The sequence below is a fragment of the Exophiala oligosperma genome, assembly GCF_000835515.1.
Source record: "Exophiala oligosperma strain CBS 72588 unplaced genomic scaffold supercont1.3, whole genome shotgun sequence".
Taxonomy (NCBI): Eukaryota; Fungi; Ascomycota; class Eurotiomycetes; order Chaetothyriales; family Herpotrichiellaceae; genus Exophiala; species Exophiala oligosperma.
The window spans coordinates 2537969-2554438 of NW_015622820.1; the positions used below are offsets into that span (position 1 = coordinate 2537969).

At 49.5% G+C, this 16470-nt stretch overlaps 2 protein-coding genes across 2 annotated transcripts; both read left to right on the forward strand.

The window, feature by feature from the left end:
- Nucleotides 1-964: 964 nt before the first annotated feature.
- PV06_03683 (uncharacterized protein) lies at nt 965-3511 on the forward strand (the record flags this gene model as incomplete). The annotated part of the gene is made up of 10 exons (XM_016404495.1): nt 965-1013; nt 1255-1633; nt 1687-1744; nt 1795-1930; nt 1981-2421; nt 2473-2624; nt 2675-2868; nt 2914-2985; nt 3040-3116; nt 3165-3511. The coding sequence occupies 10 exons, from the start codon at nt 965-967 to the stop codon at nt 3509-3511; spliced, it is 1905 nt and encodes a 634-aa protein (XP_016265500.1).
- Nucleotides 3512-5314: 1803 nt separating this feature from the next.
- Nucleotides 5315-7628, forward strand: PV06_03684 (uncharacterized protein). The gene is made up of 3 exons (XM_016404496.1): nt 5315-5763; nt 5820-6511; nt 6560-7628. The coding sequence occupies exons 1-3, from the start codon at nt 5593-5595 to the stop codon at nt 7371-7373; spliced, it is 1677 nt and encodes a 558-aa protein (XP_016265501.1). The 5' UTR covers nt 5315-5592; the 3' UTR covers nt 7374-7628.
- The last annotated feature ends 8842 nt before the right edge of the window (nt 7629-16470 follow it).

A 16470-nucleotide genomic window follows, 5' to 3' on the forward strand; every position in this document is an offset into this window, starting at 1 on the left:
AGCCTGCCTGTGTTTCTTTTCTGAAGCGTCTCCAGTCACGTTTCCTCTATGCGAGAGCTGTTGTTTCTTTCATTCTCTTGAGAGTATTGATACTCAGGTACCTGTATCTTGCGTTGTGGTGTGTGGTGGTGGTGATGGTGGTCGTGTACAAAGGTTGGTTCAACTGACACGGAACCATGGCTACCGCCGATACTGGCCTGCAATCTTGACAACGTATACTTTGAAATACTGCTTCATTTATCTTGCCTGAGAGGTAAGTCGACGGCATATTTGGCTTGGTAGTTGTTTCGTCACTCAATGTCCCTTTGATGGAGCTCTAGGGAGGTTCTGAAGAGAAGAGCAAAGAACAGCACGACCCTACGCAGCCCAACTACACAAAGATTCCTGTGTGACTTTGTGCCGAGCCAGTTGAAATGTGTGAATATGCATCATCACCATGTTCGAAATCTCAGGCGGTCAATCAACAACCCGCCATCACCTGGTCTCCGCTACGAGCTGCTCAACTTGCGTGGGCGTAGAGAATTCCGGAATTCTTTTTGATGATTGAGATCTCATTTTATCGATGTGCTCTCTCTGACCATCTTGATAACAAATATCACAACACACCACAAGGTCAGTTTCTGCTTGACAGCAGTACCGAACTCGCCTCGTCTCATTTTATTTACTGCCATACTTGCAGACATCCTGCTTCCCCCCTTGGCAGTGCACATGTTAATACCAGACCTGACCATCTCTCACTCTCACATTGCAACCCATTGATCAGAATTTGTCTTTTGATCTGGCCAGTTTTGCGCTGGTTCCTTGCGTCCTCACCGTTGCCAAAAATTCTCTGCCTACCCCTCGCCTCTCTCATTCTTTCTCATCACTTCATCTCTCTCTCTCTCTTCTCCTTCTTCAACTCAATCTTCCCATCCCTGTCTTTCTTTCGAATCCAGGCTTCATTTGCTGACCGATCTCTTCAGCAATGGTTACCTGGGACACCAACGAAACATCGGCGGCTATGGCTCATCCTGGTACGTGTTGATTCATTGCCCTTCTCTCCGCGTCTGAAATTGCTTGTCTCTCTTCTTGCCCTCATCACTGGACTGCATCAACGCGTCCACAGTGCTTTATTTTCTCCAGAGCCTTGAACTGCAGGACCTTCGCCCCAAATTAACATGGGTTCTCGTGCCTGAAGTCTCATTTATCATCACCTCTGCCTTATCGCATCTATTTTCTTGGATCCATGTTGTGCTATCTGACCTGTTTTAACAGAGAACCCTCCAAACGGTGCCTTCGACACTGCCACTATGCAAGCTGCCATCGGAGAGGCCGATCCAGCCAATGGCGCTGCGCAAGGCGGACGCGTTGACGCGGAAACTATGCAACGTATGCGCGACCTCGGTTGGGTTGAGCCACAGTCTTTCGACTATGCTGCCAGTGCCCCTACGACCGTCCTTCATGCGAACGAGCCTCAGAATGAGGAAAATGGTGGTGACATACGTTCCAAACACCAGGCTAGTACCTGGGCTCATGATGCAGCAAAATACGAGTGGGATGCTGAATATGGTGATGTTGGACCGCGTAATGAGAAGCTCGAGGCAGAATTGTTCCGAGCCGACTATCTCAATCGTGCTGGTGAGAAATTTGACAAGTAAGACATCTTCATGATCGGGTGCAACTGCAAAAAATTGACTTCAGTCATAGTCTCATCACCATCAAAGTCATTGTCGAATCCAAGACTCGAGTTGAGCCTATACAAGACGTAAGTGCCTCCGAGAGCTTGATGTCCTCCCAGTCTGACCAGTCTTTCAGTTCAAGAGCGCAGGATTGCACCCTGTCATGTTGCAAAATGTTGAACTTTGTGGCTACGAGTTCGCTACCCCCATCCAAGCATACGCCATTCCTGCTGTCACCACTGGTCATGACATGATTGGTGTTGCCCAAACTGGTACGTCCACCATTTTCGAAACGCTTTACGCCATATTGACTCTGTTCTAGGTTCTGGCAAGACCGCTGCATTCTTGATCCCTTGCATTTCGCAACTCATGGGCAAGGTCAAGAAGTTGGCTGCTCCTCGTCCCAATCTGGCGGTCGGCTTCGACCCAGCTCGTGATCGCGTTCGCGCTGAGCCCTTGATTCTTGTCGTGGCGCCAACTCGTGAGCTATGCTGTCAGATCTTTGACGAAGCTCGCCGTCTCTGCTATCGTTCCATGATGCGACCATGCGTTGCTTATGGTGGTGCTCCTATTCGTGATCAAGTGTCTCAATTGGCCCGTGGTTGCGACATTCTGATTGCGACTCCTGGCCGATTGCTTGATTTCATGAGCCGTCCCGACATTCTTTCGCTATCTCGTGTTCGGTACACCATCATTGACGAAGCTGACGAGATGCTTCACTCCGACTGGGAGGAGGACATGGCAAAAATCATGGGTGGTGGTGGTAGGTGCAGCCTGTACTGACGATGTTGCAATTCATTAACCATTGTTCCAGATGCCAATGAGGATGGCGACCATCGCTATCTCTTGTTCTCGGCGACCTTTCCCAAGCGTATGCAGAGATTGGCGGCAAAGTTTTTGGAAACCGACCATGTTCATGTCAGCATCGGCCGTACTGGTTCTACCCATGTCAATGTGAAGCAACAGGTACGTTGGGCTCGGCAGGCGTTCTGACAAACTTTGCTTACTCTTTTCAGGTCTTGTGGGCAGACCAGGACAAGAAGATGAAAGCTCTCTACGACTTGCTCATCTCCATGCCTCCTTCGCGCACCCTTATTTTTGTTCGATTCAAGAAGACTGCCGACTTCGTCGATGATTACCTCTTCAACCTCGGATTGCCATCAACCTCGATTCATTCAGATCGTACTCAGATTGAACGAGAAGACGCCATGTGAGTATACCAGCCTTCCTTGTGAGCAGATGCTGATCATATTAGTCGTTCGTTCAAGGCCGGACAGTCTCCAATTCTCGTCGCTACCGGTGTTTCAGGTCGAGGTCTAGACATTCGGTATGTGTGGGCAATGCTTTTGGGAATGTGTGCAACTAACGTCTTGGGCTAAAGCAACGTCATGCATGTCATCAACTTCGACTTGCCAGCTGCCGAGCATGATGGTCAGAACGAATACATCCATCGTATTGGTAAGAAGGCTGCTATTCAAGATAAACATTAGCTGACAAGACATGTAGGTCGCACTGCTCGTATCGGAAATGAAGGCCTTGCTACTTCATTCTACAACGAAAAGGACGAGCCAATGGGCGAGTTCCTTGCGAAGATCCTCATGGAAACAAACCAAGAAGTCCCCGACTTTCTCCATCACTTCAAGCCAGAAGATGGTGTACTCAACTTCGACGAAGAAGAAGAAGAGGACGACCTAGACTTGGTGGCAACCAACGACGGTTCAGGCGGAGCTGCTTGGGGTTCTGGTGGTGATGTTGCAAGCGCTCCTGCAGGAGATGCAACTGCTGCCACTGCTGGTGATAGCTGGGGCTCGGGCGTTGACAATGGTGCTGCTGCCAAATTCGATGCTTGGTGAGCTGTCATCAATTGGTTGATGAAGGATCACCAGCTGTACAAAGCCATCGACCAAGCAGTGCCATTAGTCGCCACATAGTGCTTCATGCAGACTTGTGTTGCCTTGATACACCTTCTGCTCACTGGGCACATGATTTTGGGGAGAGATTAGATTTCGTTTATGCACACAACTGCCAACAGAGGACGGCGGACGGGGATGACTTGGCTTGCAGCTTTTTGCTCATCCTCCAAGCCTGAGAGCCTCGATCAGGCATCTTGATTTTTGTCTTATCACAAGGTATCTTGCCTCACCACAGTTCAACTCTTGAATTGGCATAGGCAAGAACCCCACCAGCTAGAAAATGCAAAAGATTTGCACAAAATATTGTCCTTCATCTTCATAAAGCTATATCTTGTACGCGTTCACACTTTGCTGACCATGGCTGGAATTTGCAGGCATCCGCCGCTGACAGGGTCGGTATGCACGGTCTAAACGCAAGCTGGTATACTGTTGCGACGATTGGACAATGATCACCTAGAAGCCGAGGCCAATGATGCCCTGGTCGAAAAAAATCTGCATTCTCCGACGCCCAACTCGTATCCGTACAAGAACCCATCTCAGCACTCCGTTTCGAGGTCTCGTGATAAGCACCACATCTACTAGCCCAGGTATATTATAGGTCCAACACGCGACGAGGCGAAGCTGAGAGTCGCTTGGAGGGTACCATTTACCGGGGTATGACGACTAGAGACCGGCAAACTGAGGCCTGTTTGGGTTATTCGATGCAGAATGGTTGCTCTGGGCCTTCGACCATCCCAAGCCGGCATCGAGGCTAGTAGGTACGTTGTCATGGCAAGATAACGAAGGCAAAAGGTTAGTCAATAATGGGTGATGGTCTTATCTCGAGGCTGACGAGGATGTAGATGTGCTCTACGGAGGTACTGGAGGGAATACTGTAGGTAACGAGACTGGGGCACCTCGTGGCAGACCCGCCTGCAAGGAAAATTGATCCTGGCGTCATTGCTAATAGTCTCCTTGGTTGCAACCTGCAGCCTGCAATTTTTTTCACCTCGACTTAAGAAAAAATCATCCATTAAAGAAGCAAAGGAGAAGATCTACTGGCCTCAACTGGCCTCGGTAGGATTGGGCGGGTGCATCGGGTGTTCTCAGAGGATCTTACTCCGTACCTCGTACTCGTACACTCTGCCCCGAGACAGAAGAGTGAGGCGGGAGAGAGATTGACTGCCCACTATTTACCAGGACAAGCTTTGGCAAAGGCGGCGATACCTGAAGCTTGGAGAGGCTTGGAAGGGCTTAGGGCAGGTGGATTGAAGGACTCAGGCGCCTCTTACAGCTCGTACTTCCAGCCTGGTGCGCCGCACTAGAGGGACAGTAGCCTCTACGGGTACCAAACATGGAGAAAAAGAAATGCTTGTACTTGTAGGTGCCCCAGGCTTCTACTGGATTATTCTCTCCCTCAATAATCTCACCCGCTAACGCCAGCCACAGGCCCCTCGTATCCATCGTTGCACCAACTTCCCTCGACCGTCGCCCATATCGTTGATCCATCACTGGTTACATCCCTCGCTTTCATCGCGTGCTGGCCAATGCTTGTCCCTACTAGGCCTTCGTGCCCCTCTCCTCCATCGGCCCACGCCACGCTCGTCGACATCATGGCTGCAGTCCGACTCCGCAGCTGCAGTCCTACCTTGCTGGGAGTTGCCGCCAGAAAGCTCAGATCCATGCCAACTTACAATCGAGGAAAAAGGTCCTCCGTAAGGCGAATGCGATGGCTTTAGGTTAGGCAAATCTCTGTCGCAAATCCCTACATCTATTCTGAATTTCTCGCGTTCTTCTCTTCCTTCCCAATCTCAGCTTTGTACTCCGTATATATCCCAGGCAACCGGACGAATTTTTGAACAGGCCCTTCCCCGCCTTCCATTCCTCCTACTACCGATTGGCTTCACATGCCGCTTCACGAACAAGACGGAGCGCAGTCTTTCTATTTTCCCTGTGTCAAACGGGTGGTTCGATATCGCAAGTGGCGTTGAACATCTGTTCTCCCTTCTGCCAGTTATACTACGCAAGAACACCAACAAACTATGGCCATGAACGTGGACACTACTACCGCTCCGCTCAATGAGAGCGATCTCCGCAGACACAGCGTGGGAATGGTAGAGATTCAAGATTCTCATGGAAGAAGAAGGACAGTCCAATTGGATGAGCTCAGTGCTGCCGATCGCGCGCTGGCGGAACAATTTGGATACAAACCAGTGCGTCGACACAAAGTGTAGAGCGTTGATTATTCTCGCATCTAACAACTTTACAGGTCTTCAAACGTGAATTTGGTTATCTCTCGACCTTCTCCTTCGCTGTAAGTATTTCAGGCCTGTTTGCGACCACTGCGACCACCTTCGTCTATCCGCTCGAAGCTGGGGGTTCGGCCTCCGCAGTCTGGTGCTGGTTGATCTCAGGTGCCGGTTGCATGTGCATTGCGTGCTCCGTTGCCGAACTGGTGTCTGCCTATCCAACATGCGGTGGCTTGTACTACACCGTCTCACGACTGGCGCCAACCGAATGGGTACCATCCATCTCCTGGATCACTGGCTGGATTAATTTACTCGGACAAGTCGCTGGAATAGCCTCGTCTGAGTATGGCTCCGCCCAACTGCTCCTCGCTGCTGTCTCGATCGGTCGTGATTTCAACTGGCTCCCCACCACTGGCCAGACTGTTGGTGTAATGGCCGCACTGACTGTTCTCTGTGGCCTTGTCAACTCCCTGTCGACCTACTGGATGGAGAAGATGACCAAGACCTATGTCATTTTCCACTTTGCCATTCTCATCTCTTGCGCCGTTGCTCTTCTGGCCAAAACCGAGGACAAGCACGATGCCCACTACGTATTTACCCACGTCGAAGGGAACGCGGGTTGGTTTCCAGTAGGGTGGTCATTCTTGTTCGGCTTCTTGTCAGTATCGTGGACCATGACTGATTACGATGCTACCGCGCACATTACTGAAGAGTAGGTTCTGTAGCCCAAATGCGACCAAAAATAGCTGACCCGGTCTAGAATTGCACAACCTGAGATCAAGGCGCCTTGGGCCATCTCGATGGCCATGGCTTGCACGTACGTCCTCGGCTGGCTGTTCAACATTGTGCTGTGCTTCTGTATGGGCGATCCCACCGAGATCCTCGCCTCCCCGATTACCCAGCCCGTTGCCCAGATCTTCTACAACTCCCTCGGCAAAGGAGCCGGCATCTTCTTCACAGTCTGCGCGTTCATCATCTTGCAGTTTGTCTGCTTTACCGCGACACAAGCCCTGGCACGGACCGTGTTCGCCTTTTCCCGCGATAAGCTGATTCCCTTGTCTTGGGTTTGGACCAAGATCAATCCCATCACGCAGACACCATTGTACGCGGTGTGGATCAGTATCTTCTGTTGCATCGCCATCAACTTGATCGCGTTGGGATCTTACATTGCCATTTCAGGTGTGTTCAACGTGTGTGCGATTGCGCTGGATTGGTCATATGTCATTCCAATCGTCTGCAAACTTGCATTTGGCAAATTCCAGCCTGGGCCCTGGCATATGGGCAAATTCTCGAAGTTTGTCAATGCTTGGGCTTGTATTTGGACTTTCTTCGTCACCATCATCTTCATCCTTCCCACCATTCGACCCGTCACGCCTGACAACATGAACTACGCCATTGTCTTCTTGGGCTTTATCTTGCTCTGCGCCGCGGTATTCTGGTACCTTGGTGGCAAGCGATACTACACCGGACCTTTGATCGAGGCTGAAATCCAACAAGAAGAAATTGGGTCACCTTCTCTATCTGAAAACGAAAAGAAAGAAACAGACAGTCGGGGCCCTGATGTTGTTGCATAACTGATATGTCTCTGCCATTTAAGCTGGACGCGAAAGTTATTTGCAGGGAGCAAATCACATTTCGCCGAGGAAGCATATTTTTGGGTGGGAAAATATTACACGAATTTTTGCCCATGTTGTTAATCTTTACGAAATTCACAGGATCGTTGGATGTTAAGGTATACGGCCTACGTGGACTCGTCTTGGGCTATGGTCTCACTCCACTGTACGCCGTACGTATGTAACTTTTGGTTTAATGGACGCAGCTTCTATATTCACTATAATGACCTCGATGTCAACTCACATCTGCTCGGCACGTTTCACAATCAAACGATCACAGGCATGACCGATTTTGGCGTGGCAAAAGGCAAAGTGATCTTGAAGTTGCTGCCTCGACTTTGTTTCAATCTGCTGTTTCGTTTGGCTTGTTGCTACCGGCGGTGAAGGCGCCTTTTTCACAGCATCGGCGACTGCACTGGTGGTTCATCAATGATTGCAATCGAAAGTTCATTCTGAATCATTTGTTACCACGCTCCCTGATGTATTAATCTTGGCCAGGTGCAACTTACTGTATCACGTACCGAACAGAGCAAGACATGCGTCACAGCAGCACCTGATCTGCTGACTGTGACCGCTGGTTCGAGTGTGAAGTCTCGGGGTTTTTTTCTTCGCCTGGCATCATCGGCACTGCTTCTGGCAAACGTCCAGCACTCGTTCTCGCACCGAGGTAAGCCATCAGCCGGCCCCATTGTTAGTTGCCCATGATGATTCAAGTCCAAGACAATGTTGTGTCCGACTCGACCGTGCCACTCACTGCGTTTATCACGGCACTTGGTAATTCCTGAGGACTAAGATCAGCGCTTGCAATACCATGAAAAACTACAAAAAAACCCAGTCCCCCCTTGCTCGAGTCTTCTTCCATCGATTCTTCCTGTTCCTTTTTGCCTACTTGATTGAGAGTGCATACTGTCCTTTGCTTATCTAGGGTCGAAGAAGCTTGTGTTTTATATATGTATATTACCTCCTTTCGAATCTGCACGTTCCTACTCTCTGACCATACGTCCTGGCTCACCTCAAGAGATCCTCTTAATAAGGATGGATGCTCTCAGATCTGTAAGAGTCAACGAACACAGAAATCCGCCTTCAAACCTCAGCAGGAGACATCTTTTGAGCATTACGATCTTCTTCTCCGGCACTACTCGGCTCCGAAAGAATACCCATGTCCATTGCCAGTTATGTCTGGTATAGTCTGACATGTTATCTACTTGAAGTCAACTTCATGGCATCCGATACTTTAGCACAAGCTTTGGCCAGAGCGCCTTCTACGTTGGTCTCCAACGCACCACCTTCTGGCGGAAGCAGATGAGGACAAAGATGACCGTCAACAGCCTGTTGACAACGGTGGAAGCTCTTCTGCGACAATCGGCAAGGCGGCGATTCGAGACATTCTCACGGAACAGCTGGAATGGATTGCGAGATACCATACACTCACACATCAGGGCAAATGGCGGAGCATAGTCTCCAAGATGCTGACAGAGTACGATGTCGACCAGTGACGTGAGGTCCAGGCAGACAGCGAAGAAGGGTGGAAATACTATAAAGACAATCTCCGTGTCGCCATCAATCAGATCTGTGAACAGCACAGAGAAGGCGGGGATATTGTGCGGCGCGTTGGAGCATTTACAGCGTGTCAGCCTTCAGCTCGGATACGTGGCCAATGGTCTAAAATCAGGAACATTACCGCCCCTCGTCTAGAGACCGATCGACTTTACACCATATCAAAGCCCGGCGATGCCACCACCAAAGGCCGGGGAGGAGGACCGGGGGTTCTGATAAGCTCAACGAATTACCCAGCAACATGAAAACAATCTCCGAGCAACTCAATACCCTTAACAGGGAGATGATAAAGGTTAAGCAGTCCCAAGATTTAATGAATTTAAAGCTTTCAAAAAAGTTGGATACTTTTGGGTCAGCGCGATGAGACACCTCCAGAGGGACCGGTCAGTCAATGCCATAACGTGCGAATGACTGATGAACGAGAACCAATGGTATTATGATCGACAAGAGATTTGGAGGCCAGAATGGGAACACTTCGGGAGCTCTACTCCTTCTTCTGGCGGTACTGCTCTTCAGCGTCGGTACCCAAGGATGAATCCTGAACCTTCCGAATGGACAGGACATCCTGAACCAGGGATAGCAAGGAATGCCTTGTGTACGCAACTAAATCCCAAGTGGCGGCAATAGGAGGATTCTTATACTGTCATTTCAAGAAGCCCACAACATTGTCGCCGGCACGACACTCGACTATCAGAGACGTCTTCATCGAGATCGAAAAAGTCCTAGAGTCGACGACCGGCTAAAATGTGGCCATACAGCGACAGCGTACTGACTTTTCCTGGAGTACAAGGCCAGATGATCGCTTCTATCAGGCTTATATCAAGAAAGCGATTGTTTCAGTGAGGAAAGTTACACATTTCTCAATCGTAACGGTCGGTTTTGTCTATACTCGCTAACGCCTAGGTATTTAGGAAGCTGGACTGAGGGCATACTGGCTCCACGACCCGAGAAAGTCAACCACTTGGCTCCTCTCCCAAGACTTTGACGTTGTGGTGGTGCGAACAGCAAATGTTGCCGTCTTCCCACGTTAGACCAACCTCTTCATGATCCTCGACGAAGACGGTGTCAAACCCCAAGCTCACAATGAGCCCATTCCTTCTGATTTCATCCATCCAATCGACAAAGCCTTTTACGTTCAGTGCTCGAGAGTGTGCCAGCACAGGCATATGAATGATAGTAACGTCATTCAATCAGCCAATGGCCCCATCGTTCACACTAACACGATCGACGACCACGATGAACAATGGCACAGCGAACTATACACGCGAATCGAGTCCAACGTTATCGACTTGTACCGACGATAATGTCCAGAAGGACAGAAGAAAGCTGGCCCAAAAGATAACGTTGTCGTTTTTCGTCAGACTACGTACAAGATATTGTCAACGCCACGTGTACATCCAGACGTTCAAGAATGTCGGCTGGGAGGGAATAACGACAGTTCCGTAATCGGTGAGCATAATCAAAAGTTTCGCTCCCGATTGGAATCGCGGAGAGAATGTCCTTGGACAGGTAGGTGCATGTTGTTCGCTTCTTAACGCGTACAACCAAGATCTAGTCAATATTACAGAGACTCGAGACTTGCAACGCCAGGAGCGAGAAAGCTCTAGGCTTCTTCAAGTATATATATATAACACCATATGGCATCGCAACATCCGATGGGGAAAATCGATGTCGCCATTTTGGAACACCTTGGATTGTGATGTCACATGTGGTATCGCGCTGAGCAGTTACTAGACGGTCGTTACCAAAAGTGTCAGCGAGAATATTCCATCAACACAACAATGGTACCTGGTCTACCTCTTGAAACTACTGAGTATTGATTACCTGACGACGTATGGCTGGACACATCGATCTCCCTTGAGTGTTATGATTTGGTTTCGAGGATGATCTTCGGGCGGCAGTGTCCGAACTGGTGGGACCCAGGTTGAAGGATCGCTTTCGATGGTCTGATGATAGTCTCACACTCAAGACCACGCTGATGCCAATGGTTCATCCCCTATGGAGCCGCAGCAGCTGGATGAGGTTAAGACCCCGAAATCGACTCTCGTTGAAAGTCAAGAAGCAGAAAGACGGCGCCGCTGAAAAGCACAGAGATAACAACAGCGCTTTTAACAACTACAGAGATCCTTCGTTCTACAAGCAGGGAGCTAAAACATCGAGATATCGAAAGATAACGGCCCAATGTTTTATGCGTGTATAAAAAAAACGCTAGGATCTCTCTAGGCCACAATGTTGGGTGTTTCAATTCAACACCCAGATGGCAAGATTTTCTGTCTTTGGTGCGAATCCCAGTGGCTGTCCCTCTATTTGCAAGATTTGTAACGACTTCAATATCAGACTACATCTTTTGGGGTTCCTGTTTGGGGTCTATCTGAGGAGGAGGAGATGATGAATCGTCCCCATTGCTCCGACCCAGGCTGATAAGGACGCGTTATGGCAATCATTCTATACGAGACCACGACTATGTTCAATGGGCATTCACTGGTAGTGAGAGGCTCAAGTTGATCATACTCACTGATATTGTGTCGATTTGTGATTCCGAGACGAGTTGTTCATGGCCAAGAGTGCACTATTTCGGTACAAATATGCTGAAGTTCGCCTGGTCCTGTTTTCGTCGGAAGCATACTTCAGTCGTTACAATTGTGGGAAGAGCTTAAAACAACTCATGAAACCTTTCCTTTCAAGACGAATTGCTTCTGCAGCATTGTGTTTCGGCTGTGGTGGGAAGTGGTATCATAGTCCAGACCACATGGGGTTGTTGTTGCGGTAAGTTTATGGTTGCTGAACTGGGAAGCTCACTGTTGGAAGGACTTTGACATCATTGCAAAAGATCATTCCTCCTATCTAGAGCTCTACGAACTCTTACACTTCTGAAATGGTGTCGCAAGCACCCCCTCCCCCGGCTACCCACGGAAACCCACTCGCCGACATACTTGGTAAAGGAGTGGATGTGGTAATGTCCTCAAGACACTCACATTCGTGAGAATTTCGAAGAGGTGTTGGACAATGACAACGATATTGCAAACATAATCTGAGTAGTCTTTCGGCTCAGAGGAGAATGGCAAAATGCCCCAACTCCCGCGGTGGAAGAGAATAAGACTGCCGTGTTAGAGGATGCCATCGCCGCGCAAGCCAAGTCTTATGAATTCTGTCGGGACCACAGCATCTTCTGCACCAGCTCATGGCTCGGTGTGACTGTTACGAGATCATTTCGAGGGCTATGGTGCTTACTTTTCTTCGGAGCTGATGAACCAAGGTGAAAAAGAACTAACACTATTTCTTGTTTATCTATATTTAGTGGTACGTGGACGCGTTATTTTGAGAAGCGAAGACGCAAGTGGACTGTCATCAAATGAGGCTACCAGGGTATTACCGATACAGAATACTGGATACCAACATATGGTACAATTCTTGTATAACATGCTTCGAAGCTACGGGATACTACCATCCTTTTGCCAACAAGATAATAACCCCGATAGATGTCGACTGAAATACGATACCCAAGCACCGTCTACTCACCGGCTATCAGTTGCCTCCTGATGTCCAGTCAGGATATTTGGAACCTGCAGAATTCAACCATCCAAGCATCCACGAGCACACATAAAGTCTCAAGGACATTCATTGCGATATTCATTTTCCAGAAATTGAGGTGTTTTCTTGATCCTATCAACCGGGTGGTTGAGAACCTGACAATCGAAGATAATTGATCATGATAGCGGACAACGAACGTCGATGAAATACTCGCACACGAAGGGCGTGGTCGGGCCTCGATCAACTGCTCGCGTTGCTCTGCCAACAAGCGTGGTGGTGCGACTGGCTGCGTGCCGGTGCGTTACCCCTATGGCCCGCATGCGTCTCTCTGCTAACACTGCTCCAGGTTCCTCCTTCTTTGGAGGCTGAAGCTGCTTCCTTGGTGCGTCTGCAGCGCCGCCACCTCGCAGGTGGCACGCATGCTCCCCCCCTCGCCGACGTTGTCGCCGCCGCCGACGAGCTGGTTGACAACCTGCGGCTCGCACCCACCAATGTGGCGCGTGCGTCTGCTGGTCCTTTGCCTGTTGGTGGTCGTGCTCGGCGCGCTCCGCGTGCTGCCCATCTACTCAATGCTCCAGCCTATTGTGGTACCCCCCGGGCAGTCACTCTTAGGAGCAGAAACCTTTCAAAACACATGATAACATTTCCTCAGCTGTTAACACCGTGACGACGAGGAGCAATACACACCTGGCCAGCTTCCTCGTCTTCCTAGGCTCCTCGGCGCGTCTCTACCGCCCGAGTGGAAACAAGTGACCAAGAAATGGCTGCGTACAGTCTTCATGCGCAGAGTTGATACATGTCGGGATCTTGTGTTAGTATTCCATACCCGACATCTCGCTTCTGCCGTGTCTAGCTGTTGAGGCTTTATTCACGGCCCTTTTCCTTTGCCCCAAGCAAATGAATATCTCTGAGTCAGACAGACTGATAGTGGGTTTGAGAGAGATCAGGGCTTCAGAGTGGGACGGGTGGGATCAAGCCAACGTAAGTTTTATATATCACTTCTCTTCTCCTTCACGGACAGGCTGGCAAGGTTGTTGCAAGGGTGGTCATATTCTTGTCGAGACTTTTTGAAAGACCAGCTATTGTATATTGGATTCTCGCGAAGAAAAGATCTCTATCAATGATATGTAGGCAGCAAGACGAATTCCAATTGAGTTTTCGGCTGACGGTGCGCAACATTTTCTTACGAGGATTCGCGGAATGCCGTCAGACCATGGAGGATATTAAACAGAGGAGCTCTCTGTATGTTCAAGAAACTCATACAAGGGCCACCTGCTTAAACCCAAAGTGGGCGGATTTGGTTCAAGGTAAGTGGAGACAAAGGTATCAAATCATATTACAATGCTAATTGTGAGTAGAAAAGTGCAATCTTGCCAGCACTTCTGCTTGACGAGGCAGTCTTCAATAACTACCATACAACCGATCAAGTGAAAGAATCACAACATTGTCCAAGAGGATGGTTTGGATAACAACAACGGAATTGGAATCCACGATTAAGCAGTTTCTTGGGACTTGGGGGCAAGGACGACCTTCAATCCTTACTGCCCTCGTCGGTGATACTGGTGCTGTCGAAGACGGCTTTCAACAACTGGCCTACCTGAGAGCCCTGTCGCATCCCTCTGTGGAGAACGATGGAGGTAGTCATTCGTCGTCGATGCCGTTCAGACCATCTCAATATCCGTCGAGCCCTCGCGACTAGTGGATTATGGAGATTTGACAAGGCGCTTTTCTCTTTTCCTTGTGTTTGAGCGTCTCGAAGCGAGCAGAGACTCTAGAAGACGTGCCGGACTTCCCGAGGATATGAGGGAAGAGACCTGGGAAAGTCGTCGATGATTGTATAGGGTCACTTCGCAGCGAGCTTGCAGTTGGAATTATTGCATTTGACTCAGAATTGACAGATCGACCAAAGCGAGAATGAGGACAATTGAAATCATCCTCTGAACCGCCCTTCGCAGCAATCGTTTCAAATCAAACATCAAGGCTACTAAGTCCCACGCGTGAAAGAAATCATCAAGGCAATAGACAAGGAATGCCCTCAAGGATTCGCACAATGTGCTCTGAGGAATGGTCCCCTAGTGCTTCGTCATCGACAGACGACCATGGACAGCCTGATCTTACAGCTATATATATCTCTCACCAATGGGGACATCAAGTGTTCCCATCCAGACTGTTTCAATCTCTGAGATACGATTCCCGATAACCAAGATAAGGACGACTTAGGACTTTTATGGGCGAGGATGTTGATATATATGACGAACTATCGAAGGTGTATCGAATGGATGGAATCAATGAGGTCGAATCCGAAGTCCAGACCAGATCAATGCTCATAGTGAGGTATTCTCTTGTGCTTCAAAGGCTTGTACCAACAGTTTTGGCACACGATCAGCCATACGCAGCAGCATTGGATCGAAATAGTGGCGTACGAGGCCCCTTAGATCTTCTTCCAGAATACAAAGACGATAGACGAGTTCACCAACTCTAATACAACGCGCTGGATAAGACCTGTCCGATGGCTTAGGTATTGTGGAGATCGTGACTTTGAGCCGTCTTCGGCCCTCTCAATCGACTTGGAGGACGCCGTCGACCAGGCGGAGCGAGATGTTCGTGACGGTAGGTCTGGTATCGGCGTGCCTGCGTGCAACAAAGAAACAGTGTTTCCGGAGTGTGTCTCAGGGAGGCTACCCGGGGGGATACCCCTTCGGAGAGAAGTACACTGGCTGCCAGCTGCGCGGCTGTACCTGATCGCTGTCAACTCATCGTACAATCTCTACACCGAAAAACCCATCGTCGCTTAGCGCGGTAGATGGCTGGACGGCCACCCTAATTGTCCGCACTGCAGGTACCGGTATCGATACACCGAGGTTCGCGACCTCTACGTTGGCGCCGGCATTGAGGCTCTGGATGATGATGACCTGTCACCATCTCTCTCGACAGGTTCGTCTAGCTAGTCTCTATCAACATAAACGGCCTCAACCAGTAACATATGCAGGTCCTTGAACACCATTTCCTCGGCCTCTAAGAAGCACTGACGCGACTAGCACTGTACTTCACACACTGATTTCGCTTCTCACTTCAGTATCGTCCCAATCCAGGGGAAGAACTTTTCTTGTTCAATGGATTGCCAGAGTTACAGAGGGCTTCGACAAGGACGATGTCTTTCGCCTCCGACCTTCCATTCCAGTCTCTGATCTACTCCCTTGGGGAGCTTCGAGCACGAGGTGACGGCAGCACGGTGACTTTTGACAATCCTTCAGTGCAGACTTTGACGCCCCGTCTGAAGTCAAATATGGTCTCGCATGTCATTACGGCACCAACTATGATCTTGATCGTTCTGCAAGTTCCGGGCCAGAGGCGTCTTCATGCGTATTGTTGGCCTGCCAGCACAACCCAAACGAGCAGGTTCGGAGGCCAATGCGCTGTCCTAGTGAGTACCATCATGGCCTCATTTGCGTGTTTTGTTGGGATACGGGGTTGTTCAGGGGCTCCTGGAGAAGCTACAAATAGAGGGCCTGTCCCTCCACCCGTCCTTACTTCTCATCTCTCGCGGCGATCACGAGTATGACGATAAGATGCTAAGGAAGATACGAAAGAATACACAGTGCTCGATGACCGCAACTCGAGTGCAGGCTCGAGATATTATCTTGGTGGAATATTCTATTGGATGGTCGCAGTGAGCGCTGAACACCATAGACTCCTTTTCCTGATCGATCCTCGATATGTCCACAACGAACGACGCATTCCAGCCTTCAGACCATGTGTACTTTTGCACGCCAATTGATCTGAATAGACTCATGGATCTGGAGCGCTGCCAACAGAGGTATCGACATTCTTCTGGTGCGCTCTACAACAGTGCCTTATCAATCAACTATATATAAACGTCGATCTTCGGTCGAAATATCGGAACCGCATACAACTCTAGGTTAGATCTGGGGACATGAACTGGAGATGTTGGCTAACAGAGAAAAAGACG

What these genes read in the sequence shown, in the direction of transcription:
- PV06_03684 (XM_016404496.1), top strand. Translation starts at nt 5,593, where the DNA reads ATGGCCATGAACGTGGACACTACTACCGCTCCGCTCAATGAGAGCGAT. An exon ending in AACAATTTGGATACAAACCA is followed by an intron (nt 5,764 to 5,819) that starts GTGCGTCGACAC and finishes ACAACTTTACAG; the next exon opens with GTCTTCAAACGTGAATTTGG. An exon ending in ACCGCGCACATTACTGAAGA is followed by an intron (nt 6,512 to 6,559) that starts GTAGGTTCTGTA and finishes GACCCGGTCTAG; the next exon opens with AATTGCACAACCTGAGATCA.